The following is a 25,931-nucleotide window of genomic DNA, read 5'->3' as shown; positions in this document are numbered from 1 at the left end:
GTCCATTTGTCTATTATTACTCAGTCTTGTTCTATAACTGGCCATTCTCAATTTGAAAGCGCAACGGAATATGCTGCCACCATATACATGGCTAAATGTTAAAAAATTTTGGGGTGTTTTCAGTTAAGTCCATTTTTTTGGTTAGCCGAAAAAAAAACGGACTTTCCTATTCAATTGTGGCCATTTTCGGATGGTTTTTAGACCTTTTTCACCACTGCAACTTTTTTTAAATTCAAACTGTATTGGTGAAACATGACTAAAAATAATGGAAACCGGATAAAGTATCGTCAAAAACACATTGGGATTGGTGAGTTAGTCCCCTATCTAAGTGTTTTTTTGACAGTCGAAAAATAGGCACTTTTTATTGAATAAGTTAATGTAAATTCAACCTTAAAACAGCAAAAAGTGCTGATTTTACAACTTTCAAAAAATCTGGGTAATTGAATACCCTTCTTAGTCTGAAGTAGATACATTATGTAACATATAGGATTTGAAGTGCTATACCTTCAGTGGGGTTTGTGCTATGAAGACAATAATCTGAGCAGTTAGAATTCTAATTAATTGAAATTGTTTTAAGGTTCTTGTGATCGGTTTTGACAACCATGTGGTAAATTTTACTAAAATTGAAGATGGGATATTAGCCATAGCAACCTACTTGTATATTTAACACCTTGTAGAAGGTAATAGATCCAATTTCTTGCTATGGGCAACATCCTATATTCAGTTAAACTCCCATTTTAGTAAATTTACCCCCAAAATTGAGTCCTATTGTTTCCTTTTATTAAAGTCACAGAATAACCATCCCTATTGGTTCAAATATAAATGCCTTTAGGTTTGTTTTTAATTTTAAGATGAGATAGTCTATGCAGCATTCCATCCATTTGTGACATTGTTCATTGTTACATACGTAGGAACCTGAAAACAAGAATATAGCACTCAGACTGATAACTATGTTTTTAATACAATTTCCCTCCAGCCGGCTCAGGACCCTCCAACGCAGAAAGGTGTCACCACCAAAGTGAGGAAGACCATGAGCAGTCGTGTTTATGAAGCTGTTAAAGGTATCGCCCTCTGCCACAACGTAACGCCATCTTACGAGTCTAACGGTGTGACTGACCAGGCTGAGGCGGAGCGCCAGTTTGAGGATTCCTGCCGTGCCTACCAGGCGTCCAGCCCTGATGAGGTATTTCCGGAAAGCTTTGAAATAATATTTCCCTTCCAACAAAGGCAATGTGCACAGTGGCTCATTTATAGACTCCAATATACCCCATTACTATATGTGTGAAAACAAATGTCTATGCTGTTCACATTGGAGTGGTAGATGTCCCTTGCAAAATAAATATTGTCACTGCAGGTATATTGCTAAAGTGAAGTTAAAAAGGGTTGTCCTGGGTGCAGCTGGTGCCAGAGGTCGTAAAACGTATCGTGTCTATAATGTTTCATCAGTAAAGAGAACCAACCTCACTGTAAGTGGGGGACACCCATGGTGGGATATGATTGTGCACTCTGGGAAACAGAAAATCCACTTATCTGAATTAAACAACTGTATTAGACTGGGGTACTGCGAGTATACCCTTCCATACGTTTTTTTTTTTTTTTCTATATATGTTTTTTTTAATCGTTAATATCAATTATGGAGATAATTTGCTGCTGAGACAGGACTGCATTATTAACGAACACCCCGGGCTGAGAGGGGGAGTATGCCAATGAAAAGCTTATTCACCAGTTGAAACTCCCCATAAAGTTTACTGTGGAAATACTGTATATCTGATGTACAAACCCAAGAGAAGCTTTCTCCTCATTTCATTCACAGAGGATTCTGAATTACCCCCCCTATCTTGCAGTGAGAGTTAGCAAGGAATAACTTGCCAGTGTGTTGTGTAGTACAAGAGTGAGGCATATGTCCTCCTTGCCAGGGTTAACACTGTACATCTAGTTCTACAGTAGTTTGTTAACAACTCCATGCATGCTTTATTAAAGCCAGACTGTCAGAATACATACTGTACACTGCCTCTAGTGGTCAAAATTAAGAATTATAGCTACATGAAAGGTACATGAGAGTGATGCTGTTGTGGCTATCATTCTGGGCAGTATTCAATGAGAAAAATTTGCTGTGTTTTATGGCGAGTTTGTGCTTTTCTTGCGTTGGACGGAGAATTTTGGTCTTAAAAAGCGAACAACCCTATTCAACGTGCACTTCTCGCCATCTTTCTAAGTGATTTTCGCCGTGTCTCTCCGTGTAGCAATTCTCCATCTTTTCATGGAGAAGTGGAATGTGAAGTTTTAAAATAAAAGTTTTTTTGTTTTAATTTTGGTGTAAAAAAATCAGGAATTTTATTCTGTGAAGGGGCATGCTATTTTTATTAATGTGCTTATAGCACATGAATATATATTTTAATAAAAAAAATATAGATTATATTTTTTTACACATAACAGCCAGCAGGGGGCCGGGAGCCGAGAGCCGCTCATTAGATATTCATATATTCACTGCACCCGATCATTACATATGCACGATCGGGTGCAGTGAATACCCGGTCCCCTGTTGGCTCTCCCGGGGGGCAGCCTGTGCTGCCTGGCTCCCGGGGAGCCCATCTCCCCCCCACATACGTTCTGGGGCAGGCAGGGAGACTTCCATCTCCCTGCCTGCCGCCATCCTCAGGCTCCCTGCGGCAGTCACCTCAAGGGGCGGCGAGTCTCAGTCACATTGAATACTCTCTAAAGTCCCGTGACGGAGAATCTCCAAACATGGAGAATCTCCGCAAAAACACAGCGAGTGCATGGCGAGAGAAAAAAAACTCTCGCCATGCACGGAGAATGTTCTCATTGAATACTGCCCTTTGTCTGTACAGTTAAAAAAAAAATCAATTAATGAACTTTAGACATGGATGAGCTTTGGGTAACCCCCAACTGATGTGTCATTTTCTCAGACATTTACATCATATGTTTATTTGACAATTGCAATGCTAAATCATTTTGGGATTATTTATTCCTATACTTTTATGAAGGGATGAGAATAACAGTGGTGTACATAGGGACTGATTCTGATCAGAATGCAGGGCTGCGAAAAAGCAGCCCTGCCAATTATCAAATGACCATGGATGTGCAGGGTACGCTGTGCACATGTGCAAGCCAATCGTGCAAAGGGAGCCGCAGGATGATTGACACCCTGCAGGCTTTGGGGGTGGAAACGCAGCGTTTTCCCGGAGGGTCACGGAAAACGCAGGTGTTCCCCAGTCATTGTGAGGGAGAGCCGCTGACATCAGCAGCTGCCTCCTTCCGATGGTGAGTGATTTTTAACGGCTTTTCCCTCGTGCATGGCTGTGACCACATTCACAGCCGTGCACATGAATGCGGTTGGTGCGCTCGTGTGGCAGCATTTACCTGATCGCTGGGCTCCAAAATCTCGCAAGCCCATCGATCAGGTCTGAATTACCCCGATGGGAAGGATCATGATAAAGGTATGCATTATAGCATGTAGTATTTAGCTGTATAATTTAGTCCTACCAATCTAATTTATGGAATTAAGAAGCATAAATACAGATTATTCATAACTCAACCATTGCGGCAGTGCTGTGCTTTAGTAATGGCATATGACCATGCTGCATTAACGAAGACATTGATCTCCCTGACTCTCTTCTTGCCTTCAAATTTTTACCAGTCGGTATAAAATAAATTTCCTGAAACAGAAGGCAGGATTTCCTCAATTTGTTTCCTCTGTTAAAGCCCTCTTGGAAGCCCATCTTGTTGAGATATCAGTTACAGCCCCCCGGGCAAAGCTGTCCATTGCTACAGTAAATGGATGCAAGCAGATTGTAGATAAGACGCTCTAGAACTGGTAGGTAAACAGCGACCTGTAGAATGAACTCAGCTCTTGCAGTTATTTCTTTCAGTCTGCTGTGGCCAAGGCATCTGCAGTGGTGGTTTATATAATCGCCATGTAGAGCACTAATTTATATAGTCGCCATAGGAGAGCAATAATTTATATAATCGCCATAGTAGAGCACTAATTAAAAGCTTTTAACATGTTTTCTCAAAACTTTCTTGATTTTACTATTCTTGTGAAATAGTCAGCTCTGGCAAGTGAAGTGAGGCACCATGCCCAAATCGTGGTGAGCAAATCAAGCCCATGATGGTGTACATTTGTGCTGATGGTGGTCACATAACATGAAATAAGCCAGATTGGGCCCAATATTAATAAACCCAAAACACATGTGTTGACCGCGATCGTGTTGATTCCCCCCCCCCCCTCCCCACTGTCGACCTTGTGTACATGCGAACTAAACGTATGTCAACCTTAACTTTTGTTGATCCACTAATCCACACCCTTCATATATACAGGGTATATTCAGGTGTATGCATGGCTGACCGTTAATGTCTAGGTCAATAGGTCGACATTAACAACATGTTGACACGGGCAAAAAGTCACCATGGCACTGGCCAACACGTGAAAAAGTCCATATGAGTTTCCTGGCTTGAAGCATGGCGAGCCGTGTGAGGGTGTGCGGTACACTGTTTAGCAGTCCACCTATTCAGTTGTCGACACTGACACCAAAAAACGTAAAAGATACTTGTCGATCTTTTCATGCACTAACCTTATTTTTAACCTTAAATAACATTTAGCTTATGTCGACCTTTTGTCACAGCCAACCTTTTGATATCAACCTATTGACTGTTGACATAGGCATTGGGGTATATTCAATGGTTGTTCGAGCTGTGACAGAACAGCTGTCACAGCTCGCACGGTCAGTATTCAACTGACCCCCTGCACACGCAGTTTCCCCATCGCTGGGTTTATGCAGCGATGGGGAAACGGCGTATGCGGCCCCTAAAACAGCGAGGTTCGCGGCTAAATGCAGCGGGCTCCCTGCATTAACAGCGAGCCTCATTGTTTGGGGGAATCCTCGCCGCCATCTGACAGTGAGGGTCACCAGGAACATTGAGTGAGCGGCCGGTGCGGGGCTTAAACGGCGAAGGACGCTTATTTTCGGCGATCCTTGCCTTTTAACCCCTTCGCCGGCCGCATTGAATACGGCCCAAAGTCTGTTAGCTTATTCAAACCCATTAAATTTATATAGCGTAAAATTATGCAATATAAAAAAATTCTTAAAACAGCTAAAACATGATAAATATCATTTAATAAATAAATATTGTGTCCTTCAGTGATGTACAAATCATCTTATGTAAAAAGACTGATCCTCTAAAACTATATTGACACAAATACTGAATACAGTTTTCCTTGATTTTTCGGAAAAAAAAAAATCTGTTTACTGTATCGACAACTGTAAAATAACATGCCCGTTTTTATCTTTTAATAACTAAGGTGGTTTTTAATGAGTTGCAGGAGGATTAGTGATGTCTGTACTGTAGGCTGTGATTGAATGTTCATTTTTTACACTCTAGGAGTGCCCTCTAGTGGTAGTTTTGAGTAAATGTTACAGCTCTGATCTCTAGAGGTTAAGGGTCAGTCATCATTAACTTTAATACTGGTGATCAGTTTAATGGGTGAAAAAAATGTACTTTTGGAAACAGGCCACACCACAGATCTGAAAAATGTGGTTTTAATCCTTTCCAGTCTTTGAAATGAGGCGAATGATTAATTATTTATTTATACTGAGAACTCCATCGATTTGGGAGCCAGGAGAGCTGTGCATTAAAAATTAGGTGAGAAATTTATAGGGACACGGGAAGTGTTTCCTGGATTTTTCTGAAAGCATTTGCTTGAAACATGTGGTATTAATTGCGTCCCTTCATCCTGTATTAAAACATCTGCATTGTTTTTGGGATCAGGAAGGAAGTTGAGACATATAAACTATTGTTTGATTAAACTGCCTCCTTTTTAATTTAAAAGGATTATTTTGACATGGCATTAAACTGAAATGACTGATTGGGGAGTGGGAAGGGGTTTATTGTAATAAATCTTACAGACACTTCAGAGACTTCAAAGTAAAAATAAAGGTTTTTTTGGAAGGATATGAACTAAACATGTCTGTCTACAGTATGTACCAACAACGGATCTTACAAATAAAAAATAAAAAAAAATTGTAAAATAAAATGAAAGTTGACATTTTTCACAGATTTTCTGTGTAACCTTGTTTCAATGAGAGTTCTCTCATTCCATTATAGCCATTGCCACAAATGCTGCAGCTTTAATTTTTTGATCCACATGCATGCTTTACTCCTGTGTACAAAACACCATTCTATTCTGTGTACCTTACCCATTCATTTATTGCCACATTTTGGTCTCGGGGTGTCCTCTGTATGGTATATCAGGCCATTTCCCCTTGCTGCAGGCATCTTTCTCATAGGCTCAGGTAGTTGTATTTTTTATATATGGGCTTACCTGCAGATGTGGCATCTACAGTATATAAGTGTCCCTCAGGAAGGCACACATTAATAAATCTATTAGACTAGCAGTTCTCAAACTCTGGGTTCTGACCCCAAAGTGGGCTCTGACCTTCTCAGCATGGGGTCGCGACTCCATGTTGCTGACCATTGAAAAACATTTCCGGTACTTGTTTCCTAGCACGGCGCTACCTATTTTGATTGTATTCATCAGTCGGAAAAATCGCGTCCATCGCATGCCAACCTAATCGCATGCTATGCGATCGACGCGATCGACCCGATTTTTACATTGGAATCAATGTAAAATGGTTCCTGAGATCCGATTTTACATTGATTTCAATATAAAAAGCCCCAAAACCCCCCATTTTAATACCAAACCCCCCCTCATGTTTGAAATGCCCCCCCCCCCCCCCCATTGTTAACCCCACTATTGACGCCAACCCGAAGCGTGGCGAGTGGCGGCGGTACGCGTCCTCCGACCTTTTCATACCCCTACTATCCACGTCGGCGTGGAGTTGATTTTATAAAGTGTGGCGAGCGCAGCAAGCCACCGAGCCTGAATGGTGGCGAGCGCACGCGGATACCTTCACAGGCATACGCGTCCCCTTGCGGGCTTCACAGGTATCCGCGTCCGCTCGCCACACTTTATAAAATCAACTCCACGCCGACGTGGATAGTAGGGGTATGAAAAGGTCGGAGGACGCGTACCGCCGCCGCACGCCATGCTTCGGGTTGGCGTCAATAGTGGGGTGTCGTTAACAATGGGGGGGGGGGGCATTAAACATAATTTTTAACCATATTCAATGTGAAATGGGCCATATTGTCCCATTTCACATTGTCACCTATGTAAAATCGCGTTGATCGCATCGCAGGCCATTATAATGGCCCGCGATCAACCTGATTTTTTTAACTTTAAAAATAATTTAACATTGTTCCCTATGGGAAAATCGCGTCGGTCGCATGGACGCGATCAACCCGATTTTGTCTTTCACCGGCAAATTAGCTGGTGATTGACAGAAAATCGGGTCCATCGCGTTAATTGTATGCCTTAAGTGCCTTAAACTCAAGGCATACAATCAACGAGATGGGCGCCGTGCTATGAAACAAGTACCACATTTTCATCAAGGGAAGATCCAAAAAGCATATTCTGCAAATGTTAAAGAAATCTGTACCTTACAAGGTAAATGTGACCTATAGCTCACTCTTACAGCTATGGCAAAACAAGAACCTGAATAAATTATTTCTAAATCTAAAAGCATTTAAATAAAAAAAAAATTATATATTCTATACAAAATGGAAACCGTGGCAATGGCCATGCGAAGGAAGCATGGAAGCCTCCATTTAATAACAGTAAATCACTTATTTCAGTCATGAAAAAGGGGAGAGCTCTTGCCCTGCTTTCAGTTTTGATGACTGTAGGACATTCTGTTAATCGGAGGAAAGAAGTCTCCAGTGTCCAAAGCAGATCTTCCAGTTAGTACAATCTATAGGACCAATTAATCCGAACAATGTTAGATGGAATGTATATAATTCGGAACTCATAATGCTTTCCCGGGTTGCTTGAATCTTGTAGTTAGCGGTGGTCACCTTAAACGAAGTCCAACTGTGAATTTAACCACATCGGTGCCACATAAGGATCTGTACAATTAGTTTCAGACATCACTTCTATGCCCTTAGATCTATCTATCACCTCCTACCACTGATGCTATTCCACTACCAATTACAGACTTTCACAGCAGATCATTGTTCTCCCTCTTTGGTTTAAATAGTGATAGTAACTTGAATCTGTATTACAGGTGTTTTATATCTAGTATTCTTACACTAGATCACAGGTGCTCAAAGTCGGCCCTCAGGACCCCACAAAGTGCATGTTTTGCAGATCTCCTCACAGAATCACAAGTGAAATAATTTGCTCCACCTTAAAATGTGTCAATGGCTAATAAATGCACATGTGCACCTGCTGGGTGACCTGGGAAAACGTGAACTGTGTGGGATGCTGAGGACCGAGTTTGAGAACCCCTGATCTAGATAATGTACTAATCTATCACGATAAAATAATTTTCTTGTTGTTCTAAAAAAAAAAAAATATTCGCTATACTGTTTTTAGATTAAAATAAAACCATTTCTACAAAATAAGCACATATATTAAGTAACACTTTGCATCGCAAAAAAGGGTCTGTTTCTAAAGCTGGCCATACACTAGTGCAATTTGGTTTTTTTCTCATCCGTTTTCTATGCATCGGGCTGAGAAACTGGTGGCAACTATCAAATCGCAAGTGTCTAACCTCCGACTCTGATCCGATGCGTGGCCCTGGGCCCATCGAGACGGAGATCACAAGGGCTGCCATAAAGATTTATTGGATCCAGCAGCTTTGGCTGGTATTGAATGTAACACATCATATGCAAAAGAACTGCATACAGCATATCCTATGCAATCCTGCTGCAGAGGTCACGGGAGATCGTATGCAAACAAGTGAAGTTGTGTTTTTTTTTTTGTCTATTTGCACCCCTTATAGAAGTTGCAACCCTGAATAGTAAATATTCATGATATGCGCAGTGTCAGTGGGTAACCAATCTTATAGCCTAATGTTATGTCTCCAATGGCACAGATTAAATAAATTAATGTATGCGCATTGCGAATACTCTGTGGAGCCTTTATAAATAAAATATAATATCGCAATATGATGACCTTAACATACTGTAAGTAAAATTTGGAGTGACACAAATGTGCACAGACCCTGCTCTGCTGAATGGACTGGTCATATCTGTCTGTAAATCACCCAATAGTTTTGTGTGGGACAATGGATGTATCATTAAAGATAATGCCTTCAATTGGTGGAGACTTTAATAAATAGTATTATCTTGGAGAACAGTCCAACTTAATAAAGTGTTACACCAACTAAAATTCTCGGTTGACAGGAGTGCAGATCTACATCTGGTGGCACACAGCTACAGTCCAGCATTGTTGACCTCTGTATTCGTGCATTGACCTCTGTATTTCACCTTTTTCTGTCCTTAGGTGGCACTGGTACAATGGACTGAAAGCGTAGGACTAACCCTGGTCGGAAGAGATCAATCTTCAATGCAGCTGAGGACACCTGGTGGTCAGATAATGAATTTTACCATTCTGCAGATTTTCCCATTTACCTATGAAAGCAAGCGGATGGGGATCATTGTTCGAGTAAGTTTGAGGCTTATAAACCATTTTTAACAGATTATTTTGTGGTGGGATAGAATAGCAATGTATTTATATAAATATATTCAGTGCAATATAGGCAACACAGAAGTGAGAGATGTGCTATTTGTGCTGCTGTTCTTCAGTACAACGGTCGTTCATAGCACTTAGGGGTGGAGCACTGTACAGGGGAAGGAAGGGTTAGGGCTAACCTGAGCAGAGCACCATAAGGGCATGCACGTACACCCCACATAGTGGCTCTTATTCTGGTTCACTTGCAAAGGAAAATTCCTTCTCAAATGGACAAAACCATGTGCTCTGCAGTTGGGGCAGATGTAACATGGACAGAGAGAATTAGATTTGGGTGAGTTGTTTCTGTACAGGGACAATAGTGACTGCTTTATTTTTACACTGCAATATAGATCTCACTTTGAAGCAAAGGAATTTGCCTTTGTGAGTGAACCAGAATAATGGCCATTATGTAGTCTTACAATACCTTTTGGATTTTTCTTTTAATTACACAATTTACTCCTTTTTTTTACATTAATTGCAAATGTGCCTTTAACTGTCATACCTCCCAACTTTAAGGGAGATGGAGGAGGGACAGGGTGTTGCGCGCCAAAAATTTCGGGGGGGGGGGGGGGGGGGGCATGGCCTATACTCGTGGCTCTCCCGTGAGGCCATGCTTCCGTTTTGACGCTATGGGGGCATGACCCAGAGGCTCTGTGAGCCACTAGCTATGCCCCCAGCATGCGCACAGCGTTTATTCTCCCCGACAGGGGAGACTGCCAACAGCAACCCCCCCCTCGCCGCGGGACACTGCCGGCCCAGAAAACCAGGACATTCCCGCGGTTGACTGTTGGGAGGTATGAACTGTACATTAGCCCCCTTTGTGTACAAAATATGCAAGCAAAAATGTATTTTAAATAACGGGCATATTTTTGCTATTGATGGATAATGTATTTAAATGTAATATTCCTAGTTAGAACTCATTATGTGACGTGGCTCACTGGGCTGTGCTATGAGTCCTGGCATCGGGTCCATTAGGGCCAGCCCAACAGACCATCTGCCCTTCTGGCAAGGCCAGTCTGGCCCTGCTACATGTATTCCTTGTTAAAGTGTATCTAATGTTTATTATAATAGTATTGTTTAAACAATGAGGCTGCAAGTATATGGTTGCTATTTGTACTAACTGATAACTATGCCTTTTTTATGGCATATTTCCTAACCAATAAAAAGCGAGACCTGTTATGGGCTGCAGCAGGTGTTAAATTGGCATTTTATTTTTTTGAAAATGTTGTACTGTACATTGTAAGCTCACTGGGCCAGATGCACTAAGCTCCAAAAGTGATAAAATGGAGAGCGATAAACAGCCAGCCAATCAGCTCCAACCTGCCAAGTCGCAGACTGTGTTTGAAAAATGTGAGGCAGGAGCTGATTAGTTGGTGGTTTATCACTCTCCAATTTATCACTTTTGAAGCTTAGTGCATCTGGCCCTCTGTCTGTATCTGTATTTCTGTAATATGGAACCATGTACCATTTAAGTCACAATCATTGTAAAATACTGTGGAAATACATTTTATTGATATAAAAACAACTAATAGTGACTAGAATTGTTTAGAAGAGGTGTTGGTGTTGTGACTTCTATATCCGGCTGCAGACTGCCGTCCCTGGCATCTCTTTAAGTGGTCCGTTATGCAGATGTAAGCAACCTGTCCCAAGCCATAGATCGCTACAGTACATGTAAAGCTTAATGAGACGCGAGGTATCCTTAGTAAAGTGATACCTTATATGAAAGCATGGCACACTCACTGCACAGTGCTGTTGTGATCCATCATAAACATGAGAAAGTTCTAACCTCATGCTGAACCTTGCCAGGGGAAGTGACTCATGCACGGGTCCGCTGACATCTATTTATGTTGGAGCGGCTAGTAAGGCTTTCTTAGGCAGTATTAATGCACAGGAAGCCAGACAGTGCACCATTTCCTACATACATGTCATTAAACACCTTCAATAATAACAGCTATTTAATGGCTCATTACACCAGCAATAACCTTTTTGCACTTTATCTGAAAACAATAGTTTGTGTAATATTTTGCACACAAATCCTGCAGCACCAATAAAATTGCTGGATATATGCTATACCCACTACTGAAAGTAGTTCTGATTTTATAAAGCATGCTGGGCCTGATGCACAGCTGGATGTAAATCGGGCCAGTGTTGCTCCCAGGCTGCAGTAAAATTGTGTATATTTTGGGGGTTGTACACATATTGTCATGTGCTTGTTCTGCGTGCATGCTTTTGCTACTTGATGTCCAAAAGTTACCCCTCGTAAGTGTAGTTTTGCTGTGCGTCATGCTTTGGTCTAACACATTGTCCATAACCTTTGTCTAGGAGAGAACACTCTAGTACAACCCTCTTGAGCAATTAGCATAAATGTCACTGAAATGTAACTGGACTATGCAGGATTCCTCATCACTCGTATATATTTGTGCATTCTTTTTTTAAATTTATTTTTTTAGAATGCGTAGTGTGAAAAGGCAAAAAGAATGCACCCCGCACACAGGCATATGCGTTCAACTGTGCCAGAGCCCCATTGTGTAGAATTTATCTTGGTGACTTTAGGACTGTATACACTTAACCTTCCTCGAGGTCTGGGACATGTGAGAATAAAGCATACTGACTGACTAGGCCAGGCATGTCCAAACTGTGGCCCTCCAGCTGTTGTGAAACTACACATCCCATCATGCCTTGCCACAGTTTTGCTACTAGGGAATGCTAAAACGATGGCAAGGCATGCTGTGGGATGTGTAGTATCAGAACAGCTGGAGGGCCACAGTTTAAACATGCCTGCACTAGGCACTGAATTGTCAGTGATGTCACTAGTGGAAAAGTAACATTTTGATGGTTACTGGTTCCTCCCTCAAATGGCTTATCGAGCTCTTTGTAAGCAACAGGCACCCTTTTACCGTCACCAACAATATACGTGACCGAAATGGCTGCAAAACATGAGCCGTCCTAGAAATAAATAACCCCACCGAAAACGGCTAAACAAAATACGGCGCACATACAGTATTAACCCTTTGGGTGCCAATGTTGCTGTAAGAGATCCTCAAAATATTCGCTAAAAATGCCAGCATCGCTCACAGCGACTGTTCTTTTACTATAAATAAATACAAATACAGCGAAGTCAATTCATTGAAGTTTAGTCAAATATTGCACCCGAAAAAGGAACAGTCGCTGTGAGCGATGCTGGCATTTTTAGTGGATAGTTTGAGGATCTCTCACAGCAACCGTTGGCCCTCAAAGGGTTAAGAGACAGATGGACAGAAAATAGCTATAAAATGCTAATAAATCTATTTAATTAGTTTTGATGTTTGGCTATAATTTAAACGCTTTTCTTGATCCAACTCTTAACTTTAGGAAGAGACCACAGGAGAAATAACATTTTACATGAAGGGGGCCGATGTGGTAATGGCAGGGATTGTACAGTATAACGACTGGTTGGAGGAAGAGGTAAGTGTTTGCCTTCTTCCTACACAATGGAATGGGAGACATTTGATATTAATCTTTTTTTATAGAAGCAAGGTACTGTGATTTGTGTAATCTTAAGGTGCCCACAGACGCATCGATCCCGGCGTGCGTTCTGTGCTTAACTAGCACACACAGCATCGCATCGAATGCCTTGTGCATACGATGTGCATGCGATGCGATGCTATGCGATAAAAAGCTAGTACAAAAAGTATGTGCAGCACATACTTTTTGTACTGTGCGATGAGGTGCCGCGGTAGCGCGCACCCCATCGCATAGCATCGCACCGCCGGGATCGGTGCGTGTGTGGGCACCTTTAGTTATTAAAAATCAGGGTGCATATGTAATAGCGTCTGGAGTTGTGGGATGCTGGCTGAACTTGGCCAAGTCAAATTGGCACTTTAAAAAAAAAAGTTAGTGTGTTTGGCATCCTGCTCTTCTGGTGAACGCGGAAGCTATAACTTATGCGCCCAGGACTTTAGTGTATATTTTCTGCAGTTTGCCAGTGTAAATGCATTAAACTCCTGCAATCCTGCAGAGAATTCAGACTATAGAACATTGATGGATTTAACTATTGGATGTATCAAATTCCCTGATTTTCTATGTGGCGGGTTTACAATCTACTGAGAAACCCGTCTGTATAAACGTCCTTTCTGAGGCAGGCGTGTTTGGGGAAAGCAGTACACAGATCCCTAGGATATGTGCAGGTGTGTGTATTTTAAAAATTGTGAAGATTTACAAAATCTGAAAATGTCCTCCCCCAGAATTTCTAACCATTCCTAGGTCTTTATGTTTAGGATGGTAGTGGAAAAAATATATGGAAGTAATTCCAGCCTGTTAAACTCTCTAACAAAACAACTGAATTTCCCTCATAATGCTTTCAGAAACTGAGGATTTACCCTACAGTAATGTCTGCCAAGGAAGATTTCATGGAGACCTAGTCAACGTAGTCATTTTTGCTTTGCTTTTTACCATAAATCTGCTTAACCTTTAAGAGTACACAATATTTTGTTTTAGTGAATCTGCTATGTGGTGGAATTATTATTTAAAAAACCATCACGACACAGTGAGTAAGTGGGCCGCCATTGGAATGCCCCTCATGTGATAATGCACAGTCAGACTCATAACACAGCCAATCACTTCACCCTCTGGAAAGATAAGGCCAGTTGTTTGAAAACTGTGTGTCATGACACCCTGGGGTGTCTTGGGGCATTTGCAGAGTTGCCTTGGGTTGGTGGTACAGGAATATGTAAAATTATTTATGACAAAGCCAGTTCTTGTGGCTGCAAATCATAAAATATATGGACAAACCAAAGCGAATCTTGTATCTTGCTGCATAACTGAACCGGGTGCCGAATGACGTTTCGACAGTGGGGATCCCGACAGTCAGTATCCCGACATCGGGATACTGAATGCCGGTGCTCCGACAGGGGGGATCCCAACTCACCGGGGCTATTCTCCCTTGTGGGGGACCACGACCACCATAGAGGGAGAAAAGAACCTGTGGCGAGCATAGCGAGCCACCGGACCCGCAGCTTCTTTTCGCTTGCCCCCCTGTCGGAGCACCGGCAGTCAGGATCCCGACGTTGGGATCCCCACTGTCGGAGGCGCATACACACCCAACTATACCTAACGATGACATAAAAACACAATTTACCTAATGTGATTATTTTTTTCTACATTTTTCAATAAGAAACATTTGGCCTAGGGGGCACTATCAAAAAATGTTCTGACACTCTTGGGTGCTATAATTCAAAAAAGTTTGGGAACCATTTGATTAGGCTCTAAGACCAGGAAAACTCCTTGTGAACAAGCAGAAATGCTTCTAGAGGTTTCCATATCCCTTATTTAATTTCATTTTTGCAGTGGCAGCTGCATACATTTTCCCCACAGAGCAATTTTGCAAAGGGAACACTGAGTTATAGTAGGACTACTTGGAACAATGACATCAGATTTGTTTTACAAAAGGACTATTAGTGCTATTCGTCCTGTTTGAAATTCCCTACTCGACAGAGCTGTCGGTGACTGATCTGTATCATGGTGATTACTGAAGTGTTAGGTCTTTCTATCTAAATTTGGAGCTGCCAAGCCTTGGAACTAGCAGGAAAATATAATTTCTCAGCAAAATTCTGTACATTCTAGTAACGTAATCATTAAACAATAGTAGAAACTGGAAGTGTAATATCATTCACTCTGTCACTGCTAATCTTGCATTATTGTTTGTATACTACAACTGTGGGGCACATACTGTGTACTATTCGTCATATTGTGCCAGGTGATATTGTAAACTGGGTATGTCTTTTACAGTGTGGCAATATGGCCAGAGAGGGCTTGAGGGTCTTGGTAGTAGCCAAAAAGTCTTTAACCGAAGAACAGTATCAAGATTTTGAGGTGAGGTATTTTTTTTTCTTTAAATGGGATTTTCCATTCTAAATGCAAAATTACTTAAGGGGGAATAAAAAAATCTAACACTTTACTTTGACAATATTCTGTGGTTTAAACAAGCACTTTTGCATAACATTGTTTGTGAGAATCAGGAGAGATGATTATGTGTGTGTGTGTGTGTGTGTGTGTGTATATATACATACATACACACACTCTGTACTTTTATGCAGGGAGTGACCTTGCTCCTGGTGCCACTCTCAGGGTTAGATGCCCTTCACATCCAATATCCAACAGCAGGAAGGCACAAAGGAGACTGTTTACTGTTGTGGTGATAAAACCTCACTCTTTTATTTGCAAGTCAATGTTTCGTGGACCGCGTCCACTTCCTCAGTACTACTTAGTAGTAGAAGTGGATGCGGTCCACAAAACAATTGGGGGGTGGGTATGTAGTAGGGAGACCCAAAACTGGGAACACTCTAAAACACACTTCCCGGCGCTAGGCAATATAAGAGAAATTCTACTAGATAGTAAAGCTGTATAATCAGATTAATACAGCTGCAGCATGCACTCCTGTGGGTCTGTCCTAAATCACACAGAAAAAAATGGGAAGGGGGGTGATGGAGTGAATTGCGCTGCTGTTAGAATAATTGAATAAAACAATAGACACACTTTTGGGCAGTATAAGATGAAGAAGTGATGGACACACTGTTTATATTTATATTATTTTATATGAAAAATAGAAAAAATAGCAATACATTTACAGACAACAAATTAAAACATTTTCAAAGTTGGGTGTAGTTATATTTTAAACAATACACCTAGTAATGAAATCCGATTAAATGGAGATGGTCATGGATCGTTAGCAGCAGACACTTAATAATTCAATAAGCTACAGTCAATTTGTAGAGTAATCACTTTTAATAAAGTGAGAGACAAATGTCCAGGACTGGTGGTCTTATTTAAATTGGACAGTAGCAACAATGATAATATAGACACAGGTAATTTTATGTATGCTCACCCTTAATTGGAGGGAATTGGAGTTGGAATTTCTCCAGCGTTTATTTGCCAGGTATTACGTTGTAGCAATGGTATCTTCACTGATAGGTAACTCTGATGCTCCTCTCGGCATATGCCGGTGTAACTAGCCAGTGGTTTGGTATAGAATTTACCTGCACTTGCCACGGCGGAAAAGGAGATGCTTTGATATGTGGAAGTCCAAGATACCTGGTTTGGATCAGACGCGCTTGGTGGGACAGCTGATGGCCGGCAGCGGGGGGGGGATTCGCTGCACTTCAGCTGGTTGGTGGATACAGAGAGCGGTGGTGTAGCGGCAGATATACCTGTGCTGGTGTCACATGAATTTCTTGTTTTGCGGAGCAGCTTTTCAGCGCTGCGTACCTGCGGCTGGAGGTGAGGTCGGTGTGGAGCCTCAATCAGCCCGTAGCGTGTATGGGCTGCGCTGGTGCTGTTGGAATAAACGGAGCCCGGCGGTGAGCGGGGACGCCGCACTTCAGCCGGCTTGGTGTTAAAAACACACGGCGATGTCAGGCTCCAGGAGGGGGTTTGGATCAGCGTGTGGCGGCAAATGGTCAGCAGCGTGTACCGAGCTGCGCTTCTGCTGTGAAGTAACAAGTGTCTGCTTGCGTGGATCTCCAGGTAGGTATGACGTCATCGCGTTTCGTCCCCTTCAGTCAAGTGGGAACTTTTTCAATCCGTCTTGAAAAAGTTCCCACTTGACTGAAGGGGACGAAACGCGGTCCACAAAACGTTGACTTGCAAATAAAAGAGTGAAGTTTTTTCAAGTTTTTTTCACCACATTGAAACAGTCTCCTGAGTGCTTTCCTGCTGTTGGATATTATATATACATACATACACAACAATCGTAGAAGAGGGCCAAATATCTCCTTATTGAAAAATAACCTATACGGTTATTGATAGTCCATGTCCCGTATGGTTAATAATATGGTCCATATTAATAATAATTATGGTCCATATTCCATAACAATGAAGTACAACTGGGTTTGTCCTCAAGCTTTATTTGATCGGAGTAAATTCATACATCTGAAACAATCAAATAAAGCTTCTGGATAAACCCACTTGTACTTCATTGTTATGGACTATTATTAACCATACAGGATATGAACTATCAATAACCGTATAGGTTATTTTCCAATAGGGAGATATTTGGAGCTCTTCCACTATTGTGTATTTTTGCTCTTGTACGGTTTCTCACAATATGTGTATAGACTTCTGAGTGATGTATGCCTGTTTTAACCTCTTGCCCATCTCACATTTCCATTTGCCCAGGTGCGTTATGTACAGGCAAAACTGAGCGTACACGACCGGTCATTGAAGGTGGCCACTGTAATCGAGAGCCTGGAAATGGAGATGGAATTGCTCTGTCTGACTGGAGTTGAAGACCAGTTGCAGGCTGATGTCCGACCTACGTTGGAGACATTACGAAATGCTGGCATGAAGGTATGACTGACATAACTAATGTTATCTAATGCATAGTTTGAAAGGATTACTGTTGTAGGTTTGTGTCTCTTTCCACCTGATAGAATCTTGCTGAGTGTGTGTGATTGTTTCACCATTTGCTACTCCGAATCTCTTGTGAACTCTACATCACCAGGAAACCTTTGGAGTCTTTATTGCGCAGGGTACAGACAACTGCACAATGAAACCATATAACTACACCTACTCATTGGGCCTGATTCACAGCTGTTAGCAAGGCTGCGCTTTTTTTTTTTGGTGGACAAAACAATGTTGCACTGTATGTAACCTGTTCAGAGAGAGTAATGCTGTGTACACACAGTCCGATTTCCTTTCCGATGTTGACGATATAGTCAACATCGGATCGGCATCGGATGCAGATCGCAAGGGTTTTAACCCTTGCGATCCCGATCCGATCCCGATGCTCGTTCACGTATCGGAAGCCAGAAAGTCTTGGCTGCCTTGTCTATATAGTGCAGATCTGCACTATATAGTCAAGATAGGATGCAAATCGGATGTGCCTTAAGATCCTATCCACGATCCTATCTGATCAGATCGTGGATAGGATCTTAAGGCACATCTAACGTGTGTACACACCATTAGATTTGGGGGAGTTATTTTGTTTCCGTACAGGGTAAATACTGGCTGCTTTATTCTTACACAATGATTTTGCACAATTCATGTGATTTCGACCTTGTGGATCAATATATTGTTTGTGGAAAATCGTGTGGGTTTTCCATCCAATCCGATGCGTGGTCCGATGCCTGTTAGTTCAGAGACCCTAGAATGCTAGTGCTGCAGTATTGATTTATCGGAATCGCTTGGAATTGCTTGGAAAATTGAGTGTTTTTTGTGCATGCGATGTATCGCAAGAAGTTTGACATTGGCATTTCCAGCCCCCCTAATCCAGCCCATACGCTATATCGCATGCGATTTATTGTGGCTTGATATGTCTTATGTGATATATCTTGTGCAAAAATAGCACTAAAAAAAGTACAAAATCATACGGAATCACTCCCGGGAAGGTCCAGGGGAGTTCAAGGGAAATCGTATCCAACTTCAGGGTCAGACATATTGTTGTAGTGTATGGGGCCCTTAACACTGCAATTTAGATTTCCCCACCCAAATCTAACTCTCTTTGCACATGTTACATCTGCCCCACCTGCAGTGCAGCATGGTTTTGTCCATCTGCAAATAATTGCAGTCTGAATCAGGCCCATTGTCTAAGAAGTCACACCCCACTGCGTACATAACTACTCCCAGGGCCGCCTCTACCATTAGGCAGCTGCATAGGGTGCCAGGATCTGGGGGGTTGCCACCTGGTCTGCCGATCACAGAATTAAGGATAAGGAAGACATCATTTTTGTACTTACTTAATACAAGTGTCTGCTGTGGAACTTTTAAGACGCCACATCCACATTTTCAATTGATGGGCTAAAACATGGGTATCGTGGCAGTGTGGGGTTTGGTTGAAGTTTTGCCTAGAGTGCCGAGAAGCTTACACCGATGTTGACTACTTCTCCACCCATCACTTCCTCTCTGCTACTGACATTGCTCTCCTCACAGCTCACTACCCATCACCCCACACAATGGCATATATTCAATGCCGTGGGCGAGCGGTGACTGCGTGCAGGACTTTTTGCTCGCAGTCACCGCTCACCCTGTCAGTATTCAACTGACCCCCCTCATTCGCAAATTCCCCCTCGCTCCGTTTTTTGAGCGAGGGGGAATTTGCGAATGTGCCTCCAAAAGCTGCGAGAGCCGAGGCTAATTACAGCGAGTTTGCTGCACTAGCCGCGGCTCTCGCAGTTTAGGGGAATCCTCGCAGTTCTGTGACTGCGAGGATTCCGCCGGAACGTTGCATAGTGCGAGCGGCCTGCGCGGGGGTTAAACTGCGAGGATCACTGGTTTTCTGTGATCCTCGTAGTTTAACCCTCTCGCCGGCCGCTCGCACCGGCATTGAATACTGGCCAATGTCCCTCTACTGCTCACACTGCATGCATGCACACACACACACACACACACACATTTACCTCACAAGCAGTCAGGGATCTGAAGCAGCCCAGCTCCACCTCTCACTCTGACATAAGCCACGCCAGGTCCCCTATAGTTCCGCCCCCCTGCTCACACTTCATTCTCCCTTTTGGCATCTTCTATCCTGCTCAGATGTGGCTGTCAGGGGGTTAGCCTGCTGAAACACCATCAGTAAGTGTCCCTCTATGCCGTGGGCCTAATGGGCCAAATAGGCAATCTGCCACTGTATGCTGGAGGAACACCACATCATTTCAGCAATCCGTACTAATGCCCACATGTTAAAAACAAGACCCACTTCTCCCTCTCTTTTTTTTCTCTGTGCATCTATCTATAACTAATTCTGTCATTAGATATAGAATATGCTCACATGGCCCAGTCACACGATGAGATTATGATTAATGGACAATTTTGAATAAGCAATTTTGGCTAGATGCATTGGAGATTTTAGCTAAGCGATTTTGTCTAATGGTGTGTACACACTGTTAGATTCCCTTTTCTATTCGACTTAAGATTCGAGTGCTATGCAATCTTTGCTTACTCTGTACTATTTACACACAATTCATACAATCAGCATTAGATTTGCACTATATAGTCATTGCTGCCCTGTCTATCTGGGTTTCGATTTGTGCTGTCCCGGGAGCGGGCATCGGGATCGCAAGGTAAAAAACCTGTGATCTGCATGCGATTTTGACTATCTAGTCAAAATCTCCTGCCAAAATCTCACCGTATGTACACTCCCTTTACAGTATGTATCAACAGCTACAGAGCAATTTAATAAACATGATACAGTAATAGTTGCACAGTTACATTACAGGTTAAGATAACACAAGAAGATACCTTACCACAGCTTACCTTTTTAATGGGGACCTATTGTGAGGGGTGCAAGGACTTACTAACAGCATACCTTTTCATGGAGTGCCTTTTGCTCAGCAAGGACAATGCTTTTGGCCTGTGCCAACTTACAATGCCTGTGACCTAGTCCTGGATTACAGTGCCCACAGCCTTGCGCTGACCGGTGGTGCTACAGATATAGCCCCTGTCATCTTTGCTTGGCACTTGCCAGAGCCTCCCCTCTAGTGAGCACCGGCAGACAGGGCCTACATTGAACTGGGATGCGCGTGCGTCCCAATCCTTCAGGAGCAGCATCCGGCCAGTCTCTGCTTCAGTTAGACGGGCAGGGGAGGGGCAGTGAGGGGGACCTGCGGCGGGGGAGGTGGGAGCTCCGTTGCCACGGGGCGCACAAGCGTTTCATGCGTGCCAGCCCCTGCCTGGATCTGGATGAGCCAGGCTCCATCTGTATGGTGGGGTGAGACAGTGATGTAAAGAGCCCTTTGCCCTATTGCTGCTTAGGCCTATAGCTTGTCTAACCAAACGAAACTGGGCTCTGACCTAGTGTTCAGTGGTGGTATAGTGGGGCAAGCAAAAAGGGCCTAACTAAGGGCTTACCTGGTCAGCTAATATTGCTGTCCACGTAGCCTTCCATGGCAGGGCCTCCCCTGGTTTCTTCTTCAGTGACAATCCTCATGGGCTTCCAGGCTACCCTCCCCTGCCTGCCTCCAAATGTGACTCCTTGTTGGGATGCACATTACTGTGTAAATGAGCTGTTGCGTGGCCTTCTAGGATTGGTGACATGGTGGGCCAGTGATGATGTACCACACCATGTAGGCACTGAGGAACCAGTTCTGGGGTGCCAGTGAGTATGGGAGGGGTGGGATGGACCTGGGGGAACTTTCCACACCAGGAGAGCCCTCGATCCAGGGAATATTGCAGCCATGTTCTCAAGTGCCTCATGTATTTTGGTACATACTCCCAACGCCATTGCTGTGTGCTCTGGAAGTACATCACAACAACACCGGAAGTGGTACCTGTCATACAGGCAAAGGGACCTGTCTGAGTGGAAGGCGCTCTATGGCTGCTCAGACATCTCTATAGTAAAACAACGCCTGGCACAGGGGTTGAAGTGTGTTTAGTCACATGATCCTTGTGCAGATGTTACGTTATAATGCTGTAAATTGCACAAAGTAACCGAGGAAACCATCCCTAGCTGGGATGGTGGTTACTCTTGGTGGGATTCAATTCACTTGGACAGACTAGTCTATATAAAAAAGAAGTCTTTATTGTTACAGCTCAACAACATAAGATGGTACAGGGTGATTGGTAGCATAGATCCTCCGGCAGTTTCTTGCAGAGGACTTCATTGATGTGTTAGGCCATCAGCTTGCCAGCTAGCCTGTGACCTCTCTACATTTTGGTTCATTCAGCCCAGACAAAACAGAATGTTGTATATTTGTATATTGTTGGAATCAACAACTAGAGAACAAAACAAACTACTAATACAGTACAAAATGCCTATGTACTTACTTAGTTCATATGCTTTTGTTGTACTCAGGTCTGGATGCTAACTGGCGATAAGCTGGAGACTGCAACCTGCACAGCCAAGAATGCTCATTTAGTCACCAGAAACCAAGACATACACATCTTCCGGCCCGTAAGTACCCATGTAGTGGACACACAGCTTCATAGAGATTGAGGAGAATGGCCTTGCATTGTGTCTTTCTTGTGGCGATTTACCAAGCATCAGCCCTAGAAAGAAATGATCTAATGCTGCTTTGTTAAAGCCAATTTTATTTTCACAGGTCACTAACAGGGGAGAAGCCCATTTAGAGTTGAATGCATTTAGAAGAAAGCATGACTGTGCCTTGGTTATATCCGGAGACTCCTTGGAGGTATTTAACCATGAGCTATATAAGGTGCTGTGGTAATGGCATGGCCTTCTCTGTCTCAGATCTCATTCTGTGAGTGTCCCTAACCTACAGTCCCTTACCTGAGGTTCCTGGTAGAAGTGTTTGAATTTATCGCCAGTATTTTCTGTTTACTCTATAACTCCTGATTGTTAATTTGTCATCTATGATATAGAAAGTAAGCAGCAAACTGCTACATAAGTGTAACTTTTTTCATGTTATTGCTGGGTTCGTTTTGTAATTATTTGAAAAGTACACCTGCTATAGTTTTCCTCATGTCTCATTAGGGTTGCAGCACAGACGAGTTGTGTGGGTCAGCAATTGTCAATATGGGGAAAATAACACTAGGGGCATGTGTGCCCACAATGCATAAATGTACATTTGGAAGATTTAGGGGGATATTCAATCTCCGCCGCTATTTCCAACAGAGGAAATAAAGGCGGGCACCTATTCAATGCTGTTTTTCCCCAACGACATTGAAGAGGCAGATCGACAGAACGGACCCAACTTTACTCAAGCTGTTGGGCCCATTTTGCCATGAATTGTCGTGATCACGGCCGGATCTCGACAATCCATGGCCGTTTACGTGGACACGCCTGATTTTTGCCAATCGGCATTCAAGACATTGAATCCCGCCTGGCGATTTGCGTCAAGCAAAACGAAACCGGGCCAGGATCATGGCTGAATATCCCCCTTAGTGTTCGGTTTGTTTTTCTGGACAACTGACTGCATAGTACAACTCTTAAGGTATTCCCGAAATGTACGATGAGTGAATAGGGGAAGTATATTTATGAAAATATTTGCGTAAGGCAGAAAAATAAGCTGTAATGATGCGTACACACTAAAAAATATGTACCCAGGACAACATCGGGGGCGACAGGGAGCCAGTAATCAGCAATTCTCTATGCCGGCACAGACTAGCAAAAGGGGGGAGGGTGCTGCGCTCCACCGCATGGCCCTCACCAGCGCTCAACTGCCATCAAACACATGCCAGTTGCCAGACTGAACAATGGGCTAACACAGCTTTAGGTTCCGTCTTAAATGAATTCTTATGTACAATGATTAGGTTCCTCACTTAGAAGCCCCAGTCTTTTTTTATTCTGTTAGAGTTGTTTTACATTTTCAACAGTGGTATGTAGGATAGTACCAGTGGTAGTTTAATTTGTGATAATGTCTTTATTATGTAGGCTTGTATCTTAGATGCAGATACAGTAGGATACATTCCGGTAACAGGTGCACATATTTCTGTTATTGCCTGTTTTTATTTTTATGACTTGAATTCGAGTAAATATACACTTTAAAGGGGCATACACACGTAGAGATGTGTGCTAAGCTATTTGGGGTAGGTGATTTCCCTGTGTCCAGATCTCCAATTGCTTAGCACAAATCTTTGCATGTGTATGTGCTATACACATGCAAAGATTTGTGCTAAGCAATTTTGCTTAAGCAAAAAAAGGCCTGGTAGTGGTTCAGAATGAGAGATTGAGATCAGTATCGCTCATTCTGTACACACAGAGAGATTTGCAGTCACTTGCTAAGCAATTTGACTAGATTTTGACTGCATGCACTGACTTAGCAGGAGATAATCAATCTCTCAGGGTATCCACACAGAGAGATCTGTGCTTACTTTCTAAGAAATCTAGTCAGATTGCTTAGAAAATAGCACAAAATTGCTCTGTGTGTATGCCCATTATTTCTTTCTACAACCTACAGTAATACTCAACCAAGACATTCTTGCACACTAAATGTTTTCTTTTTACTGTGAATCAGGTGTGCCTGAAATACTATGAGTACGAGTTTATGGAGCTGGCCTGCCAGTGTCCCGCTGTGGTGTGCTGCCGTTGTGCTCCCACGCAGAAAGCTCAGATTGTGCGCCTGCTGCAGACACGGACTGGAAAACTCACCTGCGCTGTAGGTACGCAAAGCAACCACTGCAATGCTGTCTTTCTAGAAATGGCCTTAGGGATATTGGTACTGCCCAATGTCAGTCAGTCAGATTCTATAGATTTGTTTCTAGTGCATGTTAGCAATTGAAAGGATACATTGTATTGTGGTAATAAGGCAATGGCGTCATGAGGGAAGCCAGCCGAGGGCAGCGCGCATGCCCCCCAAGTGAAGTAATTGTGGTTCCCTCCAAAGTCACACACATTCAGTGCAGTCAGCAGGGCTCCTGTGAGGCTACACTACCATACACAATGCCACACCTATTTTCAGGAACTCACAAGGGGTGTATGTTAACCACACCAGTTTTCATTAAACTGATACTGCCAATATAAGGAAAGGTCTCCTAATCTCATTTATTCCAGCATATAAAAACAACAGAATTGTCTAAAATATAGTTCCATAAAACAGATTTCTTTTCTACATGTATTTCTTTCTTGGATGCACCGTTTGTGGACATTTGATTCTTACTGGGATCTCAAAACATAAGGATTCGCAGCTATGATCTCAAGCTCTATATTTCACCACAACAAGGGCAACCATCTATTATTTGCTTCTAATTGACCATTAAATGGCACATTGTGACCTATAAGAGTGATGTTGTGCCATTGTCTGCCTATTTGTGTAAAGCTGGCCATACATCTACAGATTGATTGTCAGATTGGGCTGGTTGGAACAAAATCTTGGTAATGGATGAGAGCAAATGACAGTTGACCATTTGCTTTGAAATGCTGGAAAACTGCCAAAAACTGTCATTCAGATATTATCAGGTTTTTGTTCCAACCAGGACAATCTGACAATCGATCTATAGATGTATGGCCACCTTAAGGCCAATTTTCCATATTTACCTCAGGTTTATGTTCTGATAAATATGTCCATGTTTTCTGCAACCTACTGGCAGCAGATAGCTCTGTTGGGAAGAAGATGCTTTCCTTACAGAGCGGACCGTGACTAACAGCTGGGCAGACTAGTTTTGTAGAAGTATGTCAGAGTGATCCCAATATTTCCAGAATCCGCTTTTAAGACCCCACTGCCTTTCGTCAGTCCATAGTGAAATGAGGCGAAGTGATGGCCATTTAACTGTGGAATACTATTTTACATTTGAAAAAAATCATTTTGCCATTGAGTGGCAGAGACAGGTGGGTTTCCAGTTGATCCCCCATTCTCTGACAGTCTGGCCAGTGTCTCAAATCCTGACCAGGATACTGTAGTTCTAGCATATAATATTTTATGACACTTTTGTGCAATAACTAGAAGATCTAGAAAATATACACTGCTAGGGGTGTCAA

At 42.7% G+C, this 25,931-nt stretch overlaps 1 protein-coding gene across 1 annotated transcript in view; it reads left to right on the top strand.

Moving 5' to 3' along the window:
• The window catches only part of ATP9A (ATPase phospholipid transporting 9A), a 97,207-nt gene that overhangs the window by 54,330 nt on the left and 16,946 nt on the right, over positions 1-25,931 (top strand). Inside the window, exons 14-21 of the mRNA XM_083146502.1 lie at positions 977-1,183; positions 9,362-9,523; positions 12,941-13,033; positions 15,356-15,439; positions 17,741-17,911; positions 22,350-22,448; positions 22,597-22,686; positions 24,472-24,616. Coding sequence (XP_083002628.1) covers positions 977-1,183; positions 9,362-9,523; positions 12,941-13,033; positions 15,356-15,439; positions 17,741-17,911; positions 22,350-22,448; positions 22,597-22,686; positions 24,472-24,616 — 1,051 coding nt within the window. The remainder of the gene's footprint in view (positions 1-976; positions 1,184-9,361; positions 9,524-12,940; positions 13,034-15,355; positions 15,440-17,740; positions 17,912-22,349; positions 22,449-22,596; positions 22,687-24,471; positions 24,617-25,931) is intronic.

This window comes from Crinia signifera, chromosome 6, assembly GCF_055691185.1.
Source record: "Crinia signifera chromosome 6, ASM5569118v1, whole genome shotgun sequence".
NCBI lineage: Eukaryota > Metazoa > Chordata > Amphibia > Anura > Myobatrachidae > Crinia > Crinia signifera.
This window is presented reverse-complemented; position numbering and strand designations above follow the sequence as displayed.